Raw genomic sequence first — 18,492 nt, forward strand, 5'->3', positions numbered from 1 at the left:
CCCCCATAAAACTTGTCACTTCGCATTGCCATCCGCTACCGCAACAATAATCACTCTGTGCCTATTGCTAATTGCAAGCACAGCTGAGGCCCAGCGGGGGGCCCTTGCACAGTCTCAGGCCTTTATACGAGGCTCAATCTGTTGTATGGCACTTGTTCACACACAAAAAAACTACCAGCAAAGGCAGAAAGAGGCAGAGTCACAGGTTCCTTGTAATCCCTCCGCCTCCCCGCTGACAGCCCAGCCCTAGAAGCATTCCTGGTTTTGTCCTCCTCTTTACAAAATCTGGAGTGACCTTAAGCTACTAGCATGTCAGCTTTTGAATGTCGAGTTGCCGGCTTCTTCAGGTGCATTAAGGAGCGGGGGGGCTACATCTGGCTTCTGCGTGTCTGTTTGCAGCACCCCTGGGGCGAGCTGTGGCTTCCTGTAACATGTAAAATATGAGTGTGAACTCAGGGTTCATGGCAAGGAACAGGAGGTCATGCCTCCATTCAGTTCTAAGGAAAGAAACTGGGAGTTTGCAGATGTTTTTCTGTATGTGTAATGACACCACCCCCCTCCCCAGCCACCGAGCAACCGAGCGCCGTTTTTTGATAAAATGTGCCACAATCAGTGTGCTACTTGCAGATTTATTCATATCAATTTTTGCAATTTATATATTCAGAGACAAGATTGCTATTTCGGCAACTTTATGTTGGATGCCGTACGTTTGCGTCTAGAGAACGAGGGAGAGAAGTATGGGGCGGGGAGGGTGGGCACAGAAAGAAAAGAAATTAAGTCTGTTCCTCGGGCCACCAGCTGGGGCGTTGTCAAGGAGACAAAGCATCGGACAGGAGGGTCTGTGTCCCCCTTTTGCCCAGCGGTCACTTCCTGCCCAGGCCTGGAGGTGGGAAATCTATTGCTTCTGGCCCAGAAGAAGGCCCATGAATGCTGCTGTGAGGACAGAAGGAGAGTTGAAGCTGGCAGAGAAAATCCCCTCAGTAGACAAGGCTCAGGCCACCTGAAGAAAGGCCCTCCATCCTCCCTCCAGGTTCAAGACCAGGTAGGCCCAAGGAGACCCATAGCCTGGGCCTCCATCTGGGCTTAGCAGCGGGCGTCTAGCCCCTCCGGTCCACCTTGCCACCCTCTTGTGCAGGTCCCACTTACAGAAATTTCTGTTCCCAGCCCAAAGCCTCAAACTGTATTTTCACCAATGAAAGACATTGGTGGAGCAAACCTAGAGATTAATCCTCCTTAGCCTGGGGAATAAACGCTCCTCAGTGGGGCAGGGTTAATTGCCGAGCTTGGTGCAAAGATCATTTTGAGGCATTTAAGAAATACATGATTTTTATTAGTACAACTGTTCCATGCAGGAGTTATTTCTCAGCAAAGGGCAAAAGCTTTGCCTGCCTTGCATTATTAGCCTAATTCTACTTAATTGTTTCCTAAAATAAGGGCTTCCCAAACACACATTCCAAACCTTAATAAGTCTGTTGTGCTGGGAGTGATTCTGGATGGGGCAGCTGCTGCCCTTTTGGGCAGAGGAACTCGGATCTCAGGGCTGAATGCTGCTTGATCAAACCTGTACTTGGAAAATCAGGGGTGGGGAGGTGTGTCAGGGGCGGGGGAGTCTCTGTGAAAACCTAGGAGGTGACGTGTCACGCAGTGTGAAAAATGCATCTTTTTTTGTTGTTTGGACCCAAGCCTCTCTGAGGATTCTTAGTTCTCGTCTCTGGGCTTCATTTAATTCTATTTCACAGATTTAGAAATGTTGGCCCCGTGGCATGTTTTAAATAAACCAAATAAATGACTGAGCAAATGCTACCAGATTTGTTCTTTGTTCTTCGCCGTCTCAAAACTCGGCCTTGAGAAATTGTCTCAGTCCTGGTATTAAGCGAAATGCCCATGTTCTTCTCACAAAGAATTTTTTGGCTTTTTGTCAAACATGGTTGGGTGTTCGGATTAGAATCTTTATATTGTTACAAATCTAAGCTTTCTTAAGGAAAGTTTCCTTTTCAGTATAGGAAGTGATTTTTTTTTTCATTTCCCATGTTTTTGTTTTCATTGTGGCAAAATAATCATAATATAAAATTTGCCATGTTAACCATTTCAACGTGTACAGTGAAGTCATGTTAAGTACATTCACACTGTTGGTGCGACCAGTATCCACTACTCTTTTCCTTCTTGCAAAATTGAAGCTCTGTACCAATTAAACAATAACTCCCCACTTCCTTCTCCCTAGCCTCTAGCAACCAACATTCTGTTTTCTGTTTCTATGAATTTGACTATTCTAGATCTCTCATTTAAATGGAATCATGCAGTATTGGTCCTTTGGCCCTTGGCTTATTTTACTTAGCATAGTGGCCTCAAGACTCCTCCATGTTGTAGCATAAGACAGTATTTCCTGTTTTTTTTTTTGAGGCTGAATAATATTCCACAGTGGGTAGTATCACTTTCTGTTTATCCATTCCTCTGTCAGAGGACCCTTGTATTGCTTTCATCTTTTGTCTTAGAATTATTATGAAAAAAAAAAGAATTATCATGAATAATGCTAATATGAAGATGGGTGTGCAAATATCTCTTTGAGATCTTGCTTTCAACCTTTTGGTGTCTATACTATAAAGTAGACTTGCTAGATCTTTTCATAATAGCACTTCCTAAAGGTTGTGGAACTAGTGGAATAGTGGTATGTCCAGTTGAGTTGAGCTAGCACTCAAAATTGAAAATTCACATTAGTGCCTCTGCTTTCCCATCATATATATGCCTTCCTAGCATTAGGTAAATATCTGTGCATTGATCTTTGGCTTTAGTTTTCTCATTCAGGGAGGGTAAACTATTTCCATCAATATCTTACAAGTATTAGGAAAGAAAACTGTTCAGAGACCATCACATCTGCTTGCAGGCAACCACCTGCCATACTGAGACATGGGATTGGGCAGGATTCGCAGTCCCATTCTTTCAAAAGCAACAAACTCATTTCCAGTCTGGCTTTGGCAAGCTTGGATAATTTACAGAGATTGCCAACAAGTTAATCAAACCATTTTTTAAAAAAGAATGTCTTCCAGAGGGAGACCCCTGTATAGTTCGTGTAAGCTTGTCTTTGAATTAAACTCTCCTGCTTGATTAGCTTTCAGAAAGGATCCTTCAGGACTCTAACTTTCCTTGAATTTTCTCCTCTGCAAGTAATAGTGACAGACCTGACTTGGGTAAGAAGGAGGCAATGCATTAAGTCAGGATCCAAGTATGGATTTATCATTTTGAACGTTGAAATGTCAGTGCTAAAGACACTTGTTGTCAGATATTTCTGTACATTTCAGGATTAGAGTTCAAATCTGGTCTTAATTAGATAACTGCTTATTTTATTTTATTTTAAATATTTTATTTATTTATTCATGAGAGACACACAGAGAGAGAGAGGCAGAGACACAGGTAGAGGGAGAAGCAGACTGCCTGCGGGGAGCCCGATGTGGGACTCGATCCATAGACTCTGGGATCATGCCCTGAGCCAAAGGCAGATGCTCAATGGCTGAGCCACCCAGGTGTCCCAATAACTGCTTATTTTAATAAAAGAAGTGTAAGTTAGACCCTTTCAGAGGAAGCTAAAATAATATTGCTCCCAAATGCTAAATTCTATCCATGTTCTTGTAGTAGAATCAACAGTCTCAAGCAGCAACAACTTAAGTTAAAAAAATCATTTCATTTATGCTATGTCTTCCTTATGGGAAGCCACTAAAAGCAAAAGAGTAGGGGAATGCTCTCAGCACCAGGTTGTAGGTGAATATGGTCGCTGGCCCCTCTTGATGTCCCCATGAGGGGACATCTGACAGCATCAGATTTTCAGGGGTAGAATCTGGAGTTTAGGACTTCGAAGAGCGATAGCACTAAGATGGCTTGGCAAAGACCTCAATAAAATGGGTGTTTTAGGCGTCTAAAGAATTGCATGGTTAAAAAAAAAAGAAAAGTAAAAACAACCTCCACTACAAAGGACTTTGGAGACAACTTGGAAGTTCATTCTAATTACCTGTATCCTCTGATTTGGGCGTCTGTGTATCTCTTGGTGTCTTTGTGCTTTTAGCTGAGCGTCCTGAAGCCATTGACTGGGAAGTACCCATTTCTAGGGACAGTTGTTTGGGGGAACCAAAGCCTGAATTATAGTAACACTGGAGGAAAGCACAAGATTGCATCTTTCAACCGAGTGCCCACTTTTAAAAGCACTCAAATGATCTGCCCTTTCAGAAAGTGTTGCTTCAGCCCTTGGGGAACTTTGACAAATCCTGAAATTTGCATGCGGTTGTTTACTGCTTTGCCCATTTGGCATAGATGGATTGAACATGCCAAGGTTTCTTTGTCAGACCCTCTCTGAATCTGGAATAGAACACTGAATACAACCAGATCCCTGGCAATCCTTAGACCTGAAAGACCCATAGGGCTGTGGAATTGTGGCTTGGGCTAACGAAACTATGGGTACTTTGGTAGAAGTGTAAAGAAACCCTGGGTGATGCTTTTCACATGCTCTTAAATTACCCATATTATAAGGAAGAAATATGCATTGAAAGCTTCAAATGTAAAAGATTTCATTACAGTATTTCAATACAGCAATTTAAATAGGTTGTGGGGGTCCCCCCCAACTAATAATAACCCACTTTTGTCACAAAAAGCAAACTGAAGAACTTAGTCATATGAGTGTGGTCAAAGTATTATCTTCCTCTTTGACTCCTTGCCAACAAACAAAATGCCCTGCCCTTCATTAGACACTCTAGGCAAGGTGCGGAGGCAATTTTTCTGTGTGGTGTTGGAGAAAGGGTGCTTTCCAAAGAAACAATTACCGTCCTCCAGCATTCACTGTGTTTTTTAGTCCAGAAGTACAGGTTGGTGAGCAAGAGGTTATACATTGCCTGTTTGCACAGACATTTTTAGAAGAATGGAAGCTTTCTCAAAAAGCTTTGTGCAACCCTCAAAAGCTTGCACTTAGAGAGATAGGATTCCCTCTCTGTGACTCAGGGCGGGATAGCATGGCTAGGGTATTAACAGCCAACATGTAGCATGTGCACTCCACACGTATTAACTTGTTTAATCCTCACAACAACCCTAAGTAGTTTTTATGATCATCCCCATTTAGCAGACTGAGGAAACTGAGGCTCAGAGAGGTTAAAGGACTTACCAAGATTCAAACACAGGAGAGACCCGGGTCACCTCCATTCTCTTAGCCAGTAGGCTGCCCTGCCTCTTGGCCTCTTCAGCTCCATCTCTTGCTAACTGCCAGACACTTTCTCTGAGTCTCAGTTTCCTCACCTGTGAAGTGAGACTACAGATGCTACCAGAGATGCAGCTCTTAAGAATTTAGCCATGAGCCACCCAGGCATTCAGTGCTGTCTCTGCCTGGCATATAGGCCTGACCATGCCGTTTTCAAAGGAAATACATATTTAGAAATGAACTAACAATAGAACTCAGATCCTTGTGGATTTCAGCTATCATTTATGCCTAGGATATATTGGACTCAGTCACAAATTTTTAATCCAAGAAAGTGTGTGAAGTTGGTGTCTGGTGGTTATTGGCCTTCAGGCCGAATGCCATACTTGCAAAAAGAGCTCATTTTCACAATATCGGGCTAAATATTACCCTCAATTATAGGCATGGGGCAGCATATCTTGTTTGAGGTGTGTGTGTATGTGTAGATATAGATGTTTTGCTTAAAGTGAGACATCACAGTATGCATGTTCTACTTCAATAAAACTTTTTTAAAGAGAGGAGCAACAGAGAATTGGGTTTTGCACTAGACTATTTTCATTGGATTTGTTACTCTGCCCCTAATTGTTTATTTTATAGTGCTTTCTGATGGCATCTTCTTTAATTTCACATGAAACCCAATATCCCCAAGGTCCTACTATTTTACTGTCCCCATTCATGGAAAAATTTAAAGTTTATTATATACAATTTTTCAGAACTGAAATTTTCATCAGTGTTAAAACTTTTGTATCTCCAAAGCTCTCCAATGTGATAAGGGCAACTTTTCTAGTTGCATTTCTCCCTGAAAACTCAACCTGCCTCTAATAAGAACATTCTACCAGTAGCATTTGCTGAGTTACCAACCTAAAAGCAAATAAGAAAAAAAAAATTAAAAATTAAAAATAACAAAATAAAAGCAAATAAGAGATCGATCGGGTAGGACTTCTTTTTTTTTTTAAGATTTTATTTATTTATTCATGAGAGACACAGAGAGAGAGGCAGAGACACAGGCAGAGGAAGAAACAGTCTCCATACAGGGAGCCAGATGTGGGACTTTATCCTGGGTCTCCAGGATCATTCCCTGGGCTGAAGGCGGCGCTAAACCACTGAGCCACCAGAGCTGCCCTCAGATAGGACTTCAAAGAAGAAAAAATACATTGATTCTAGCTAAGAAATGGCATGCCCTCATTCCCATCCAGTTTTTTCTAATCATTTCCATTAAGAGTCAGCAATGATTGTCTCCCATCCATTAGTTCTTTAAGGCTGTTGAGTGGCTTTCCCACATCTGCTTAGCGACTTTCTAAGCTCATAAAAAGTAGAATCTTTTCAACCCCAAGCCAAGCTCGGGTTCTGCGGGAAACAGGTTCAACAACATTATCCTACTCACCCATCTCTCCTTTGAGAAATTTAGAGCTGAATGACTTGGCTGAGGTGCCGCCTAGAACTGGAGTTGTCTCTTTGTAAACGGGCTGTTACTTTTTAAAATTATTTCATTGAATGGGACAACTCATACAGATGTAGTGGTAACCAACTTGAAGCCTCTCCCACCACTTACTAGTTGAATGACCCCAGGCTACTTATTTAATTTACCTATACCCTTTTACTATACTGTGCATAGTACTTGAAACTTATAAGGGCTAGGAGTTCAATGAGTCACTAACTATAGGTTTCCCCTGCTATCCGAAAATAGAGTGTTCTTATGAAACACTTCCTAAGCCAGATTGGTATAAAATGAAGCAGCAATTATCGTTAATTTACATGGAAAAAGTTTTGAGCTTCCCCAGACTCCCAGAATAACCTCTCTTATGCTTTTCTGATACCTTAGGATACATCTGGCTAATGGATGCACAGAATAGGGATAAAGCACAGATGCTCAGAGATATAGGTCAAAGCTCTAGTAGCCTGAGGCTGAGATGCTGGGTATAGTTGCCAGGGAAGGAGTTTGGTGGGGCCACTCTCGCCGCTCAGGGTGCATACTCTCTCTCTAACGACTTGCTGCAGCTACACCGTTCTTGCTTTTTACCTTTTTTTCTTAAAGCAAAAATCCTCTTCCAGTTTCTTACAGTTAGCAAAAACGGGTACTAATGTAGGTCTTGCGCAAAAGTAAAATGGCACAAGGTGAACGTTAGAAAAGTGGGGGTACCTGTACTTTTATTAATTGTGACTGTGTGTGTTGCAAATCCGGTACCCAACAGTGCTTCGTCCGAAACCGTGGACTCTAATGCCTTATACGTGGTCATATCTAACAAGGGGTTGCTCAAGTCAAGGGCATACCGTACTCTTGTGACCAGTGAGAATAGAAGCACACGAATCTTCTCTGTTCAGCCTCTATTCCTTGTTGCCACTTACTGAGTGATATGTGGTTTGCTCCAAAGACAAATGAATCATTAACCGTAAGGTCTCTTTAGGACATCAAATTAACATCAAGATAGGGAATGCCAGTTTCAAAGGAAATACATATTTAGAGATGAACTAACAATAGAACTCAGATCCTTATCCATGCAGGAATTTAGACTCGTCTAGGTGGCCCTGATGGCAGAAGACTGTAAAGGCAGCAGCAATCCTGTGGTAACCGTCTTGTTTGCTGATTAGAGATTATCCATATCCAAGTGGAAGTCCAGTTCCTGTGAACTCTCCATTGTCCAGTGACATGTGAAGTATTCATCTTCTCTCTCAATCCTGCAGCACTCCCAGGTGATAAAGTTTCCAGGGGAACAGGGAGCCCATGGGCAGGGACTAAGGAGAAGTGAATGAGTCACTTCTCATTTGTAAAATTTAAGGGGGGGGGGAACCAAAAAATATAGTTATCAAGTCCAATAATCTTTTAATACATCTTAAAAAGTCAAAATGAAGGCAAACAATCCAAGTTGAACAAAATATCAGAATATTAATTAAAGACAAGGTCGGATCCTGCATCTGCAAGACCCTGCCTCACTAGCTTCACCCTAATCCTGGCTATCGTGAACCCCAATATTATAGAAGAGACATACATAAGCATTTCTTTGCATGAAGTCAGTGTGTTTACAGGGCACCATGTGTTACCTGAGTATATCTGCATATTAATTGTCTAAGCTCCTACTAGAAATGAATCATGAAAATTCCTTTGTATTGTATATTGAAAGGATATCTTTATGTTTCTGAGAGTAATAATAGTAGTCGCTAAATTTTATTGATTTTTTTAAAAAAGATTTTTATTTATTTGAGAGAGAGAGAGAGAGAATGCAAGCGCACAAATACGAGCAGGGTGGGCTGAGGGAGAGGGAGAGGGACATGTAGACTCCATGCTGAGAGCCACTCAGAGCTTGATCTCAGGACCCTGAAATCATCACCGGAGCCTAAACTGAGAATCGGGCGCTTAACTGGCTATGCCACCGAGGGGTACCATTGCTAAATTTTATTGAGCGCTTAGTATGTGACAGTAACTCTGCTAGGCACTTTACATAATTATCTTTTTAATGCTCACAGTAATCCTATGAAGTAGGTACTGGTGTTAACCCCAAGAGGAGACTGAGGGTCAGAGAGTTAAGTAGCTTGTTTGAAGGTTATCTAGCTAATAAGTAGCCAACCCAAGCTGAAGCTGTAACTTAACCACACAAAGTTTGAAAAATCACTCATTATTCATCTGAATCCTTTTAATCTACTATTAAATCTAGGTCAATATAGTCTAAAATGTGCTTTATGTAACCAGGATGGTTGGGCGGCAATCTACCACAAGACGTTTTACAATGGAGTTGCTAAGGGTTCACCTGTGTCCTATAAGGCTCATGCGTACAATTCCAGAGGTATTCCAACATGAGCAATTTTCTCCACCACCACATGGCTTTCTGCGGTCACTTGCTTGGCTTTCTCCCATGTTTTGTAGCGTTTCTTAATGCGAGAAAGAGAGAGAGAAAAGCATAGGGAGATGGTGGTGATGGTGATGAAGATGTTAGTGGTGATGGTGGCATGGTGGTGCGGTAATGGTGGTGGTGGTAGTGGCAGCAACTAACATTTATCGAGGCCTTATTATGTGTCCAGTATGGTGCTGAGAGCCTTGCTAGCAAAGCTTCCTCTCGTCATCAAAAAGCCTCTGAGAAGGGCTGATTAATCCCCTTCTTCTGATCAGGAAACTGCATCTTTGAGAAGCTTAATAATTTGCCAAAGATCACAAAGCCAGGGAAAAGGCAGGTGAGGCCTGTGTTCTCAAGGACTACCTTGTAGAAAGGAAGGAAGATTAAATGGCAGAGTTCTCAGATGAGTCTTCTAACTCCTCCTCAGTAGAACTTTCAGATCTGGTTGCAACTGTTGGAGAAATCCCCAACTTTCCAAGGGACTTCCTTTGGATGGGTACCCTTTTGGGTTCCAGTTCCAAAACACTCACAGAATTATCCTCAGAGAATATTTTGAATGGGCCCCAGGTACTGGGGATTTTATTTCTCTAGTGTTTCTTTAGGATTAAAATAACCTTACTTAGTAAGTTTCTAATACGTGACCTAAGGGGAGGCTAGCGAAGGAGTCATGATTATACTTAAATACTCAGTCCACGCTGTCAGCTCACAATTTTAATTCTAGGATTTAGGGTGCATTTCACCAAAATTTGGTGTTTCAGCGTTAGGATATCTCTGGACCAGGCATATCTGAACCTAAGACAAAACAAAATGGGGAAGCCTTAAATTGTTTTATTTCCTCTTTTGAAGAATCCTAACTAATCTGCTTTGCATCAATGTCAAATAGAGCAAACCTGAATAAAAAGCACTGAAAACAAGCAGGAACAACCCAGGTATCCAGCAATGTGCTGCTAAGTGTTTAACCACTGGCTTTCTGAGAGGGAGAAGGCCCTGGTTTGTGGTGTTTGCCAAAGTCCATGGTGAAAATGAAACTAAGGCCTATTGCTAGCCGTCAGTGTGACCTCCTGGGTGTGGAGTTGGAAAGAGGGGCACAAACTCGTCACTTCTAACCAGCACACTACTGTGTCCCCCGCCCCAGGGAGGAGTAACTCCGTGATCAGCTATTTCAGCTCAGTGCCTAATCCTGAAGAGCTGCCACTTCTGGACTTGCTAGCTATGTGCCCTTGGGCAAGTCACTTCACCTCTCTGGGCCTCTGTTTCCTCCTCTACAAAGGATAACATGGAAGATCTTTTTCACCTCTAACATTTTAAAGTTCTAGAAGGCAGTGACTCTTGCTTCCTCCGACATCCAAATGCCTTTAAGCGCCTTTCTGGAAAACCAAGTTAGCGCTGTGCTGCATCCAAGCGCTGTGTGCCTCCAATTTCAACTACTGAGCATAAGGTTTGGAAAGGAGTGACTTACTCCCTTTTGCCTCTTTAAATGCGTAGCCAATGGGGCATCATACATTTTTTACACTTCTTTTGCTAGATGTGAGATCCAGGAGGAAAGGCATGGATGTTCCAGGGCTTTCTTGTTCTCCTGGGGTGGGAATCTGCAAGCGTGATACACTGATCCATTGCTATACGCATTTCCTACCTCCCTACCCTTTCAGCAGCAGGGAAAGAGAATTAATAATATTCTACCTTTTTATTTTTGTTTTTATTTTTTTACTCTCCGAAAGCCATTTACAAGAATGGGAATTACTTACACAAAGTGTGTGTGTTGGGGGGGGGGGGGGTCGTTATTTTTTTTTTTTTTTCCCCTGAAAGGTGGCACGTCTCTCAGCAAAGAGAAAAAGGCATGTTGCACAAGGCTTGCTGGCAGTGATATAAGCCAGCGCCGGTTTGCCTGTTGTCACAGCCAAAGCAAAATGCCACCTCTGCCTAGAAGCCAGAGTGCCACATTCCTCTTTTGTGTCCCTGAGATGCACCCGTCATGTGGCCCTGGGTTGGTAGCTTTGGTCAGGAGGTCCCCAGGCTCTTTGACGGTCATCTTCCAACCCCAGGAGGTGGGGTACAAGGGAGACCAATGCTTGTGACTCTCAAAATGTATTTCTTGCATGTTAGAGAAAGCCAACAAACAGAATTTGAGGGCTGGGCTGAACACAAGAAAGCCCCCAGTTGCTGAGAGGAAGGTAGGGCTGCAGTAACACCCGTGACCATTGGTATTTCTGTCCCTAGACCCCTTCTTAACAAACCCAGTTGCAGTGACAGCAAAAGCTCCAGAATCCCAAGGCAGGAGGTGCCAAAAACACTCCCCAATAATCACTCCCCCACCCCCCAAAAAAAGTTTCAGTAAAATGTTCTCACTCCTAGAGGGGAAAACCTGTCCATGCCTGAAGCAGCTTGACCCGAGCAAACCCCCTCCTACATGGAGTGAACTGTGAATCTCAAGGAGAAAAATCCCCACCCCCCACCCCGCCTGCTCCCTGGGGAGGGACAGAAGGTTCCTAAAACTGACAGTTTCGCCTCCATGATCTTTAAAAGAGCAGAAGTTGGCTGTGAGGCTGCAATGCCGCCTTGATTGGGGTAGTGTGGTCTCTGTTTGCGGCTGGGCTCCAAGGAGAGCCACAATTGGCTCTGATGAGGAAGGAGCCTAGAAATGAAAGATTGCAAAGAGGGCTTCTGAACGCCATGGCTGAGACTGTGTCGTTTCTTACAAGGTGAAACTTGGCAGTTCTACCTTGCAAGTAAAAACCCAAATTAATTTTTTTTAAAGAAATTAAGTCAGAAACAAGGCTTCAGAAAAACTGTGAGTGTTAGGCATAAACTGATTTTGGATGATCTTTAGGTGAGAAAGGGTGGAGTTACCATCAGAAACATGTTTTTATTTATGCTTTTCAAATCCCCACTGGTGTGCAATGTGTGTGCGTGTGCGTGTGTGCGCGCACGTGCGTGTGTGTGTGTTGGTTAGCATGAGAGTATGCATCGTCTCAGTTCTCTAGCCACTCTTTTTTCTTACATCTTTTCTGTGCACAGTTCATATAGATGCCCTATAAATAAATATATAGGTCCATCCACACCTTTTCATTTTATTTGTAAATTGTTTGGTATAAGCGGCAATGCGTAATGAAACCTGGTGAAGTTTAAAAGATTAGATTTTTTTTTCATACTGACACTTCATAACACTGTTCATATGTCTCCGAGTGAGATTTATGAATATATGAGCAGTACTGCAAAATTATACCGCACCAGAGACTTCCTGCACCACAGGGGTGGCAGTCTAAAGTGACACAGCTTCAAGCATTTTTCACAGACAAGAAGCAAAATTTAACCCCCTTAAGGGGAAGTATGATTTCAACAGCTTGAAATGAGCTCATTTGTAGATGTTTTTTTTTCTCTCATCTTCCATAATTTTTTGGTGTTAAGATTAAAACAGATTGCACAGCCAACGTAAGGGCATATAAGCTGCCCAGAGTATGATTTGGCCCTTAAAGAGAAACCTTCTTCATTGTCTCTATCCCAATGCCCCATTAGGGTAAATGAAGGTAAACTTCACCCTCAATTCAATAAGGCTCTCAGCCTGATTCCCAGAATTGTCCTAAGCAGACAGGGTCTGGATTTTTCAAAAGGTAAGTAGCAAGTGACATCAATTTGTTCAGTGAAGAAACCCCCATCTCCCTGGGCATCCGAAACAGTGGCATCAAGAAATAAACAGTGACTTGAATGAATCTCAACTGAGTAAATTAACCAACAAAAAGGAGAATCAGAAGAGCAAAAATGGTCTATATGCATTGATCGTGTATGAGATGTCGATAGCGGAAGAGTTCTGTCTTAGATTCAAAGTCCAAACCCATCTCTTTTTAGGCTGATCTGGTGCCTTGTGATTTTGTGTCAGTTAATGTTCACGATGTCTATGCTTTCAGATTCTCTTTAACCATGTAGTTTCTCCTCAGAACAGAGCAGGTGCTCAAACATGGCCTATTCCCTCTCTACTCTGTAAATGCTTCGCGATGTGTTGGCTGGAGAACTTTTGTCTCTTTTTTCAGCAATGGTACAACAGCTCCATGAACGTGATCTGCACCTGGCTGACGGACCGGATGGACTTACAGCTTCACATTTATCAGTTGAAAACACTAATTAGGATGGTAAAGGTAAAAGAAAAAATAATTATTCTTCTTTGCAAATAGCTCACTGAAATACATTTTATTGTCAAGCTGCAGAACTTCCTTAACATAAAGAATATTGGTTTACAGAATAAAACAAGATGATTTCTAAAACAGCATCCCATGCAAGAAAAGCCTCTGAAATCACTTCTGGATGCATGTTTAATTTATTACTCAGACATCCAAGGAAAAATTAACGAAAAGGAATTTGATATTTTATCCAGGCCAGAAAAATACTTTATGTATCTGTCATGCAAAAAATACCGCAGAGGCCATCGTGCCCTGTGCATTAGACTTTTTTAAAAGCTGGTTTGGGTTCTATTATGCTAATCACATCAATTACCAATTTCATTTATGGTTTAATTAAATAAAATTTTGCCACAATTAATGTAATAGAAATATTTACCTCCAGCTATTTCTAAATATGTCCTGTGATCATTATCAGGATGCAAATCAATATTGTTCTCATAGTTAATTGAAGTAGTTTCTCTTACAATGCGTGTATACAATCAAATGGGAAGGATCACAAAGGTGAGATAACATACCCTGAAAGTAGCTTTTTTCCCTGTTCTTGTGTGTGTGCCTTGGACTAATGATAATTATTTCAGCGTGAAATCTCAGTGGTTTACATGAAATAATAAGATCACAGAAGGGGGTAAATACGTTTTTGATCATTTCAGTTTCCATTTGATGCTTCACCATAGAGGGTTTTAAAACATTTGTGATGCAAAAATCTCATTCAAAGCAGAAAGTGTCTTTAAAAATATTTTAATAATAAAACATAGCTGAATTGCTATTTCTTAACAGTTTGCCAGAAGTCCTCCTCCCACCCCCCTCCTTCTCTACTCCCTATCCCCTCCGTCCCCCACCCTCGTCCCCCACCCCCACCCCATTTCTTAGTCTCTTTAGGATTAGCACCATTTCATTGAAGGTGCTCCTCTACCCCAGTGCTGACTTAAAACCAATTACCGTTCTGTTGAGTGTAATTAAAGAGAATTATTATCATCTGCATTTGATCTCACAAAGCGTCTGCCCAGGGAATGTTACAGACAGCCATGTATTGCAGCTCTTTAAAAAAGAAATGTTTGCACTCGGACCCTAGACCCGGCCGAATTTTCATATTTTTAAAAATTCAGTTCCTTAAGGCAAGCTCACTGGCCACTGCCTGACCACTTAAATTCCATTTCCTGGCAATAAATACCTCTTTGGGGGATTTTTGTTTGTTTGTTTGATTCTTACTGGGTGGACATGCAAAGAGGACATTAATTTTAATATTTTAAAATATCTTCCCATTCCTGCTATTTCTAGATCTATGTTGGGAATATTGGAATTAGCAGTATTTCATTCAGAAAAAAATTAGCAATATTTCATTAAGAAGATGACTAGAACGCAAGGGCCTGGAGTCTGAGAGGAGGTTTATTCTTAGCCTTCTGCCAAAAAAACACAGACACGAACCACAGGGAAGAGACAGAAAGGTCACTGCCAAAGAACTCCCTTCACTTTTGCCAGAGATGGGCGCAGCATAACTAGTGTCACAACACAGAGGTATGAAAGTAGAATTCACCACCACTTCCCCAGGCACGTTATCCAGAGGTCTCCTTCCCCGAGGCAAACTTCCAAAACTGGTTGGCTTTCTTTCCTGCCTCCACATCCAGTCCCATCCTTCCTTCCTTCCTTCCTTCCTTCCTTCCTTCCTTCCTTCCTTCCTCCCTTCCTTCCTCCCTTCCTTCCTTCCTCCCTTCCTTCCTCCCTTCCTTCCTTCCTTCGTAAGTATGTATTCATTCATCCAACACTGGATAAATACTAGTTGAGTCCCTCCCTGTATGTTACAAGATGAAAAAAATTTTTTTTAAATGTTTATTTATTTATGATAGTCACAGAGAGATAGAGAGAGAGGCAGAGACACAGGCAGAGGGAGAAGCAGGCTCCATGCACCGGGAGCCCGACATGGGATTCGATCCCGGGTCTCCAGGATCACGCCCTGGGCCAAAGGCAGGCGCCAAACCGCTGCGCCACCCAGGGATCCCAAGATGAAAAATTTTTTAATGACTAGATATATATGGTCCCTGTCCACAGACATTTAGAATCAAGTTAGGGAATGTTGCTCTGGAATTTGAATAAAGGGGAGAATATTCCAATGCTTTATACCTTTCTTTTCCCCAACATATTCTGGCACCAATTATATTATCTTAATAGAAAGAGAACGACTGATTGAGAAGCACAAAAAAAATAAGTTAATCTTCTGGATATCTGGTCTACACCATGCCTAGAATTTACTCAGTCTCCTACCCTTTCTAGTCAAGATGAAGACAAGTTAGGTAGCTACCAAGCTACCTAGGAGAGCCTTGCAGTTTGATCCATACTTAGGAGGACTGTTTAACTTAGTGCCCAAATCAGATTACTTTTACAAAGTAAAGAAGGTGCCATGATTAACCATGCTGGGACAACTAGTATAAAGTGGTAAAGGGGACACATGGTCATCCTATCCATCATCTGCTATAACTGGACTTCATTGAGCTGAACTGCATTCACTAGTTAACTCTGCAGTCATCACAACATGTGACCCTCAAGAGGGGTTGACATTGTGATTGTTGCTACTATGATTGCATTAGGTGGACAACAAGAAATGGAAGTCCTAATGGGAATGCACTGAAGTATGTTAACATTCCTTCTTGTGCACCTTCAGCAAGTGTCCTATATCAATGGAAGAAAAACAGCAGGGATCCCTGGGTGGCGCAGCGGTTTGGCGCCTGCCTTTGGCCCAGGGCGCGATCCTGGAGATCTGGGATCGAATCCCGCGTCGGGCTCCCGGTGCATGGAGCCTGCTTCTCCCTCTGCCTGTGTCTCTGCCTCTCTCTCTCTCACTGTGTGCCTATCATAAATAAATAAAAATTAAAAAAAAAACTTTAAAAAAAAAAAAAAAAAAAAAAAAAAAAAAGAAAAACAGCAGAATCAGTAGCTGAAATGATATGCAGTGTGATGAGAAAAGTTGTTAGAGAGAGACCTTTTTCCCAAAAAATGTTAAGAAGTAGACAACAGCCAGATGCTTCTGGTCATGTTCAATTAACGCTAAGGGATTTCTAGAAAAAAAAAAAAAAAAAAAAACAGTCCCTGGAATACCTCAGGAAATCCGAGAGAAATCGCCTGAAGGAACAAAGAAAGAATTTGTGGTACAGTAATACCAAGCCATTGTTCTTGAAAGAGAGCCAAATTTCTTCCCCGAGACCATAAAGTTGTGAAAGGAATAGATATACTTCTTTCCCAAGGAGATGAGAAATGAATTACATGCCTGTGACATATTGATGAGGCATTAGCACTCCATCTTCCCCATAATTGTTGCTGCCCGTAAGAGGTTTCATATACTAACATACATATGTCTGTCTTATGAATGAGACAGAGGGATATGCAATTATGAGCCTCAAAAATATTAAAGACCAGACTGCCAAGGAAATCGAAAAATACCATAATCAGTTGATCCATTATTTATGTGTTATGGCCCCTTACACAGTCTATCCTATTATATTATACTAACCTAAGAGAAAGAACCAGACCAAAAAAAAAGAAAAAGAGGAATCAAAACAATTATGGAACATTTCCCTTTATGGAACTGAATAAACACAAGCTTATGTTCTTTGCTTTGTCTCAGCTAATACAGTTTATCCTGCCACAATTTCTCATTTTCTGTCATTCGGCGAATCTCAGTTTTCAGTACAAGTGAAATCTGAGCATGGTGGCTTCTCATTTGACAATGCATAAAGTGGGACACTTAGGTGAAGGTCAGTGTTCTCACAGCCACACGTGCCTTCTGTCCTTTCCCTCCCTTCATGGAGATGAGATCTCTCTTATCACTGATCTTTTCCCTCCTTAGAAAACCTATAGAGATTTCCGATTGCAAGGGGTCCTGGACTCCACCCTAAACAGCAAGACATACGAAACCATCCGGAACCGGCTCACTGTGGAGGAAGCCACGGCCTCAGTGAGCGAGGGTGGGGGCCTGCAGGGGATCAGCATGAAGGACAGCGACGAGGAAGACGAGGAAGACGACTAGAACTCGAAGGCCCAAGTCCTTTAGGACAGTCTTGTAATCAATGCATGTCCTTAGTCTGTTAGTTAACCCCATTAGGGAATTTCTGTCAACTACCATGCCCATGAGATGTTTACCAATACAGTTGCCATTTTAGCTATGTGGTACCAAGATTAGCAAATGACCTTCGACCCCACTGATTTCCTGATTCCATGTCTATATGTTTACAAGCAATATGGAGCACCATTCTTTAAATACTGTTCATGGAAAATACATAGTCCAACTGCTAGGTGTGTTCCTGTTCTCAGCAAAGTTAAATGATGCTTCATTAATGTACTGTGTATGCACTGACGGTAAATGGATGTGAGGGCGAGTATACCAAGTATTTCACTCCTTTGTTTCATATTATGTAGATGCCGGTTATTTAAATGAGTACAACGAATTAATTTACTTAAGACACATAGATCTGCTTTGTTTTTTGGAAAACAACAGGCAAGGCTCCAGCAACCAACTTTTGGTTCTTTGTGTTCCCCTGAAACTAAAAAAAATGAGCCCCTGGTTTCCTTGTTAACTCATCCTTTCATTGATCCATGTAGTTAGCCGCAAAAAGGATGGCTACAGACCAATGGATTGATCCTCTCATTTGCCACGACAAGGGTGAGCCTATCATGAGTTAACACCAAGCACAGTTCGGAGCAACTGACTTCTGTCAAGGTTTATCCTATTAAACGTTATATTTTGCTTTTATGTTTCAATAACCGTGTATGTAAAAAACCTGGATATTTAAATTACAACCCTAGACTATAAATGTGTTTATAATAAGATATGGAGATTTCCTTCAGTAGATTGTAACCATAATTTAAATTATTTTGTTCCACACTGTTTTTTATATCTGTCATGTACATTGCATTTTGATCTGTAACTGCATGACCCGGGGGTCCTCTGCAGAGCTATTTCTTTCTGTGTAAAGTAGTGAATCCATCTTGCTTTTGCCTTATATAAAGCCTACAGTTATGAAAGTGTGGAAAACTGTGGCTTCTCAATAAATAATTATTCAAATGTCCTAAGAATATGATTCCATGTCTTTTTTTCCTCTGTCTCTTTTGAAAGCCAGAACTGAAGCACACACAGAGTGGGCAGAGGAGGGGCAAGAGCAGGGAAGAGGTCATTTCCTTGAAAGTGTTGGAGAGGTGTTTTTTTAGTTTTGGGGGTTTTTCTTTTAAAGATTTTGTTTATTTATTCATGAGAGACACAAAGAGAAAGGCAGAGACATAGGCAGAGGGAGAAGCA

At 41.8% G+C, this 18,492-nt stretch overlaps 1 protein-coding gene across 14 annotated transcripts in view; it reads left to right on the forward strand.

The window, feature by feature from the left end:
* CADPS (calcium dependent secretion activator) overlaps window positions 1-18,272 on the forward strand; it is a 456,612-nt gene extending 438,340 nt beyond the window's left edge. For all 14 annotated transcript variants that reach the window (XM_072720539.1, XM_072720526.1, XM_072720534.1 and 11 more), the window contains 2 exons: window positions 13,062-13,166; window positions 17,047-18,272. In XM_072720539.1, the coding sequence (XP_072576640.1) occupies window positions 13,062-13,166; window positions 17,047-17,226 (285 nt within the window). In that variant the 3' untranslated portion in view covers window positions 17,227-18,272. The remainder of the gene's footprint in view (window positions 1-13,061; window positions 13,167-17,046) is intronic.
* The last annotated feature ends 220 nt before the right edge of the window (window positions 18,273-18,492 follow it).

The sequence above is a fragment of the Vulpes vulpes genome, chromosome 9 (genome assembly GCF_048418805.1).
Source record: "Vulpes vulpes isolate BD-2025 chromosome 9, VulVul3, whole genome shotgun sequence".
NCBI classification, from domain to species: domain Eukaryota; kingdom Metazoa; phylum Chordata; class Mammalia; order Carnivora; family Canidae; genus Vulpes; species Vulpes vulpes.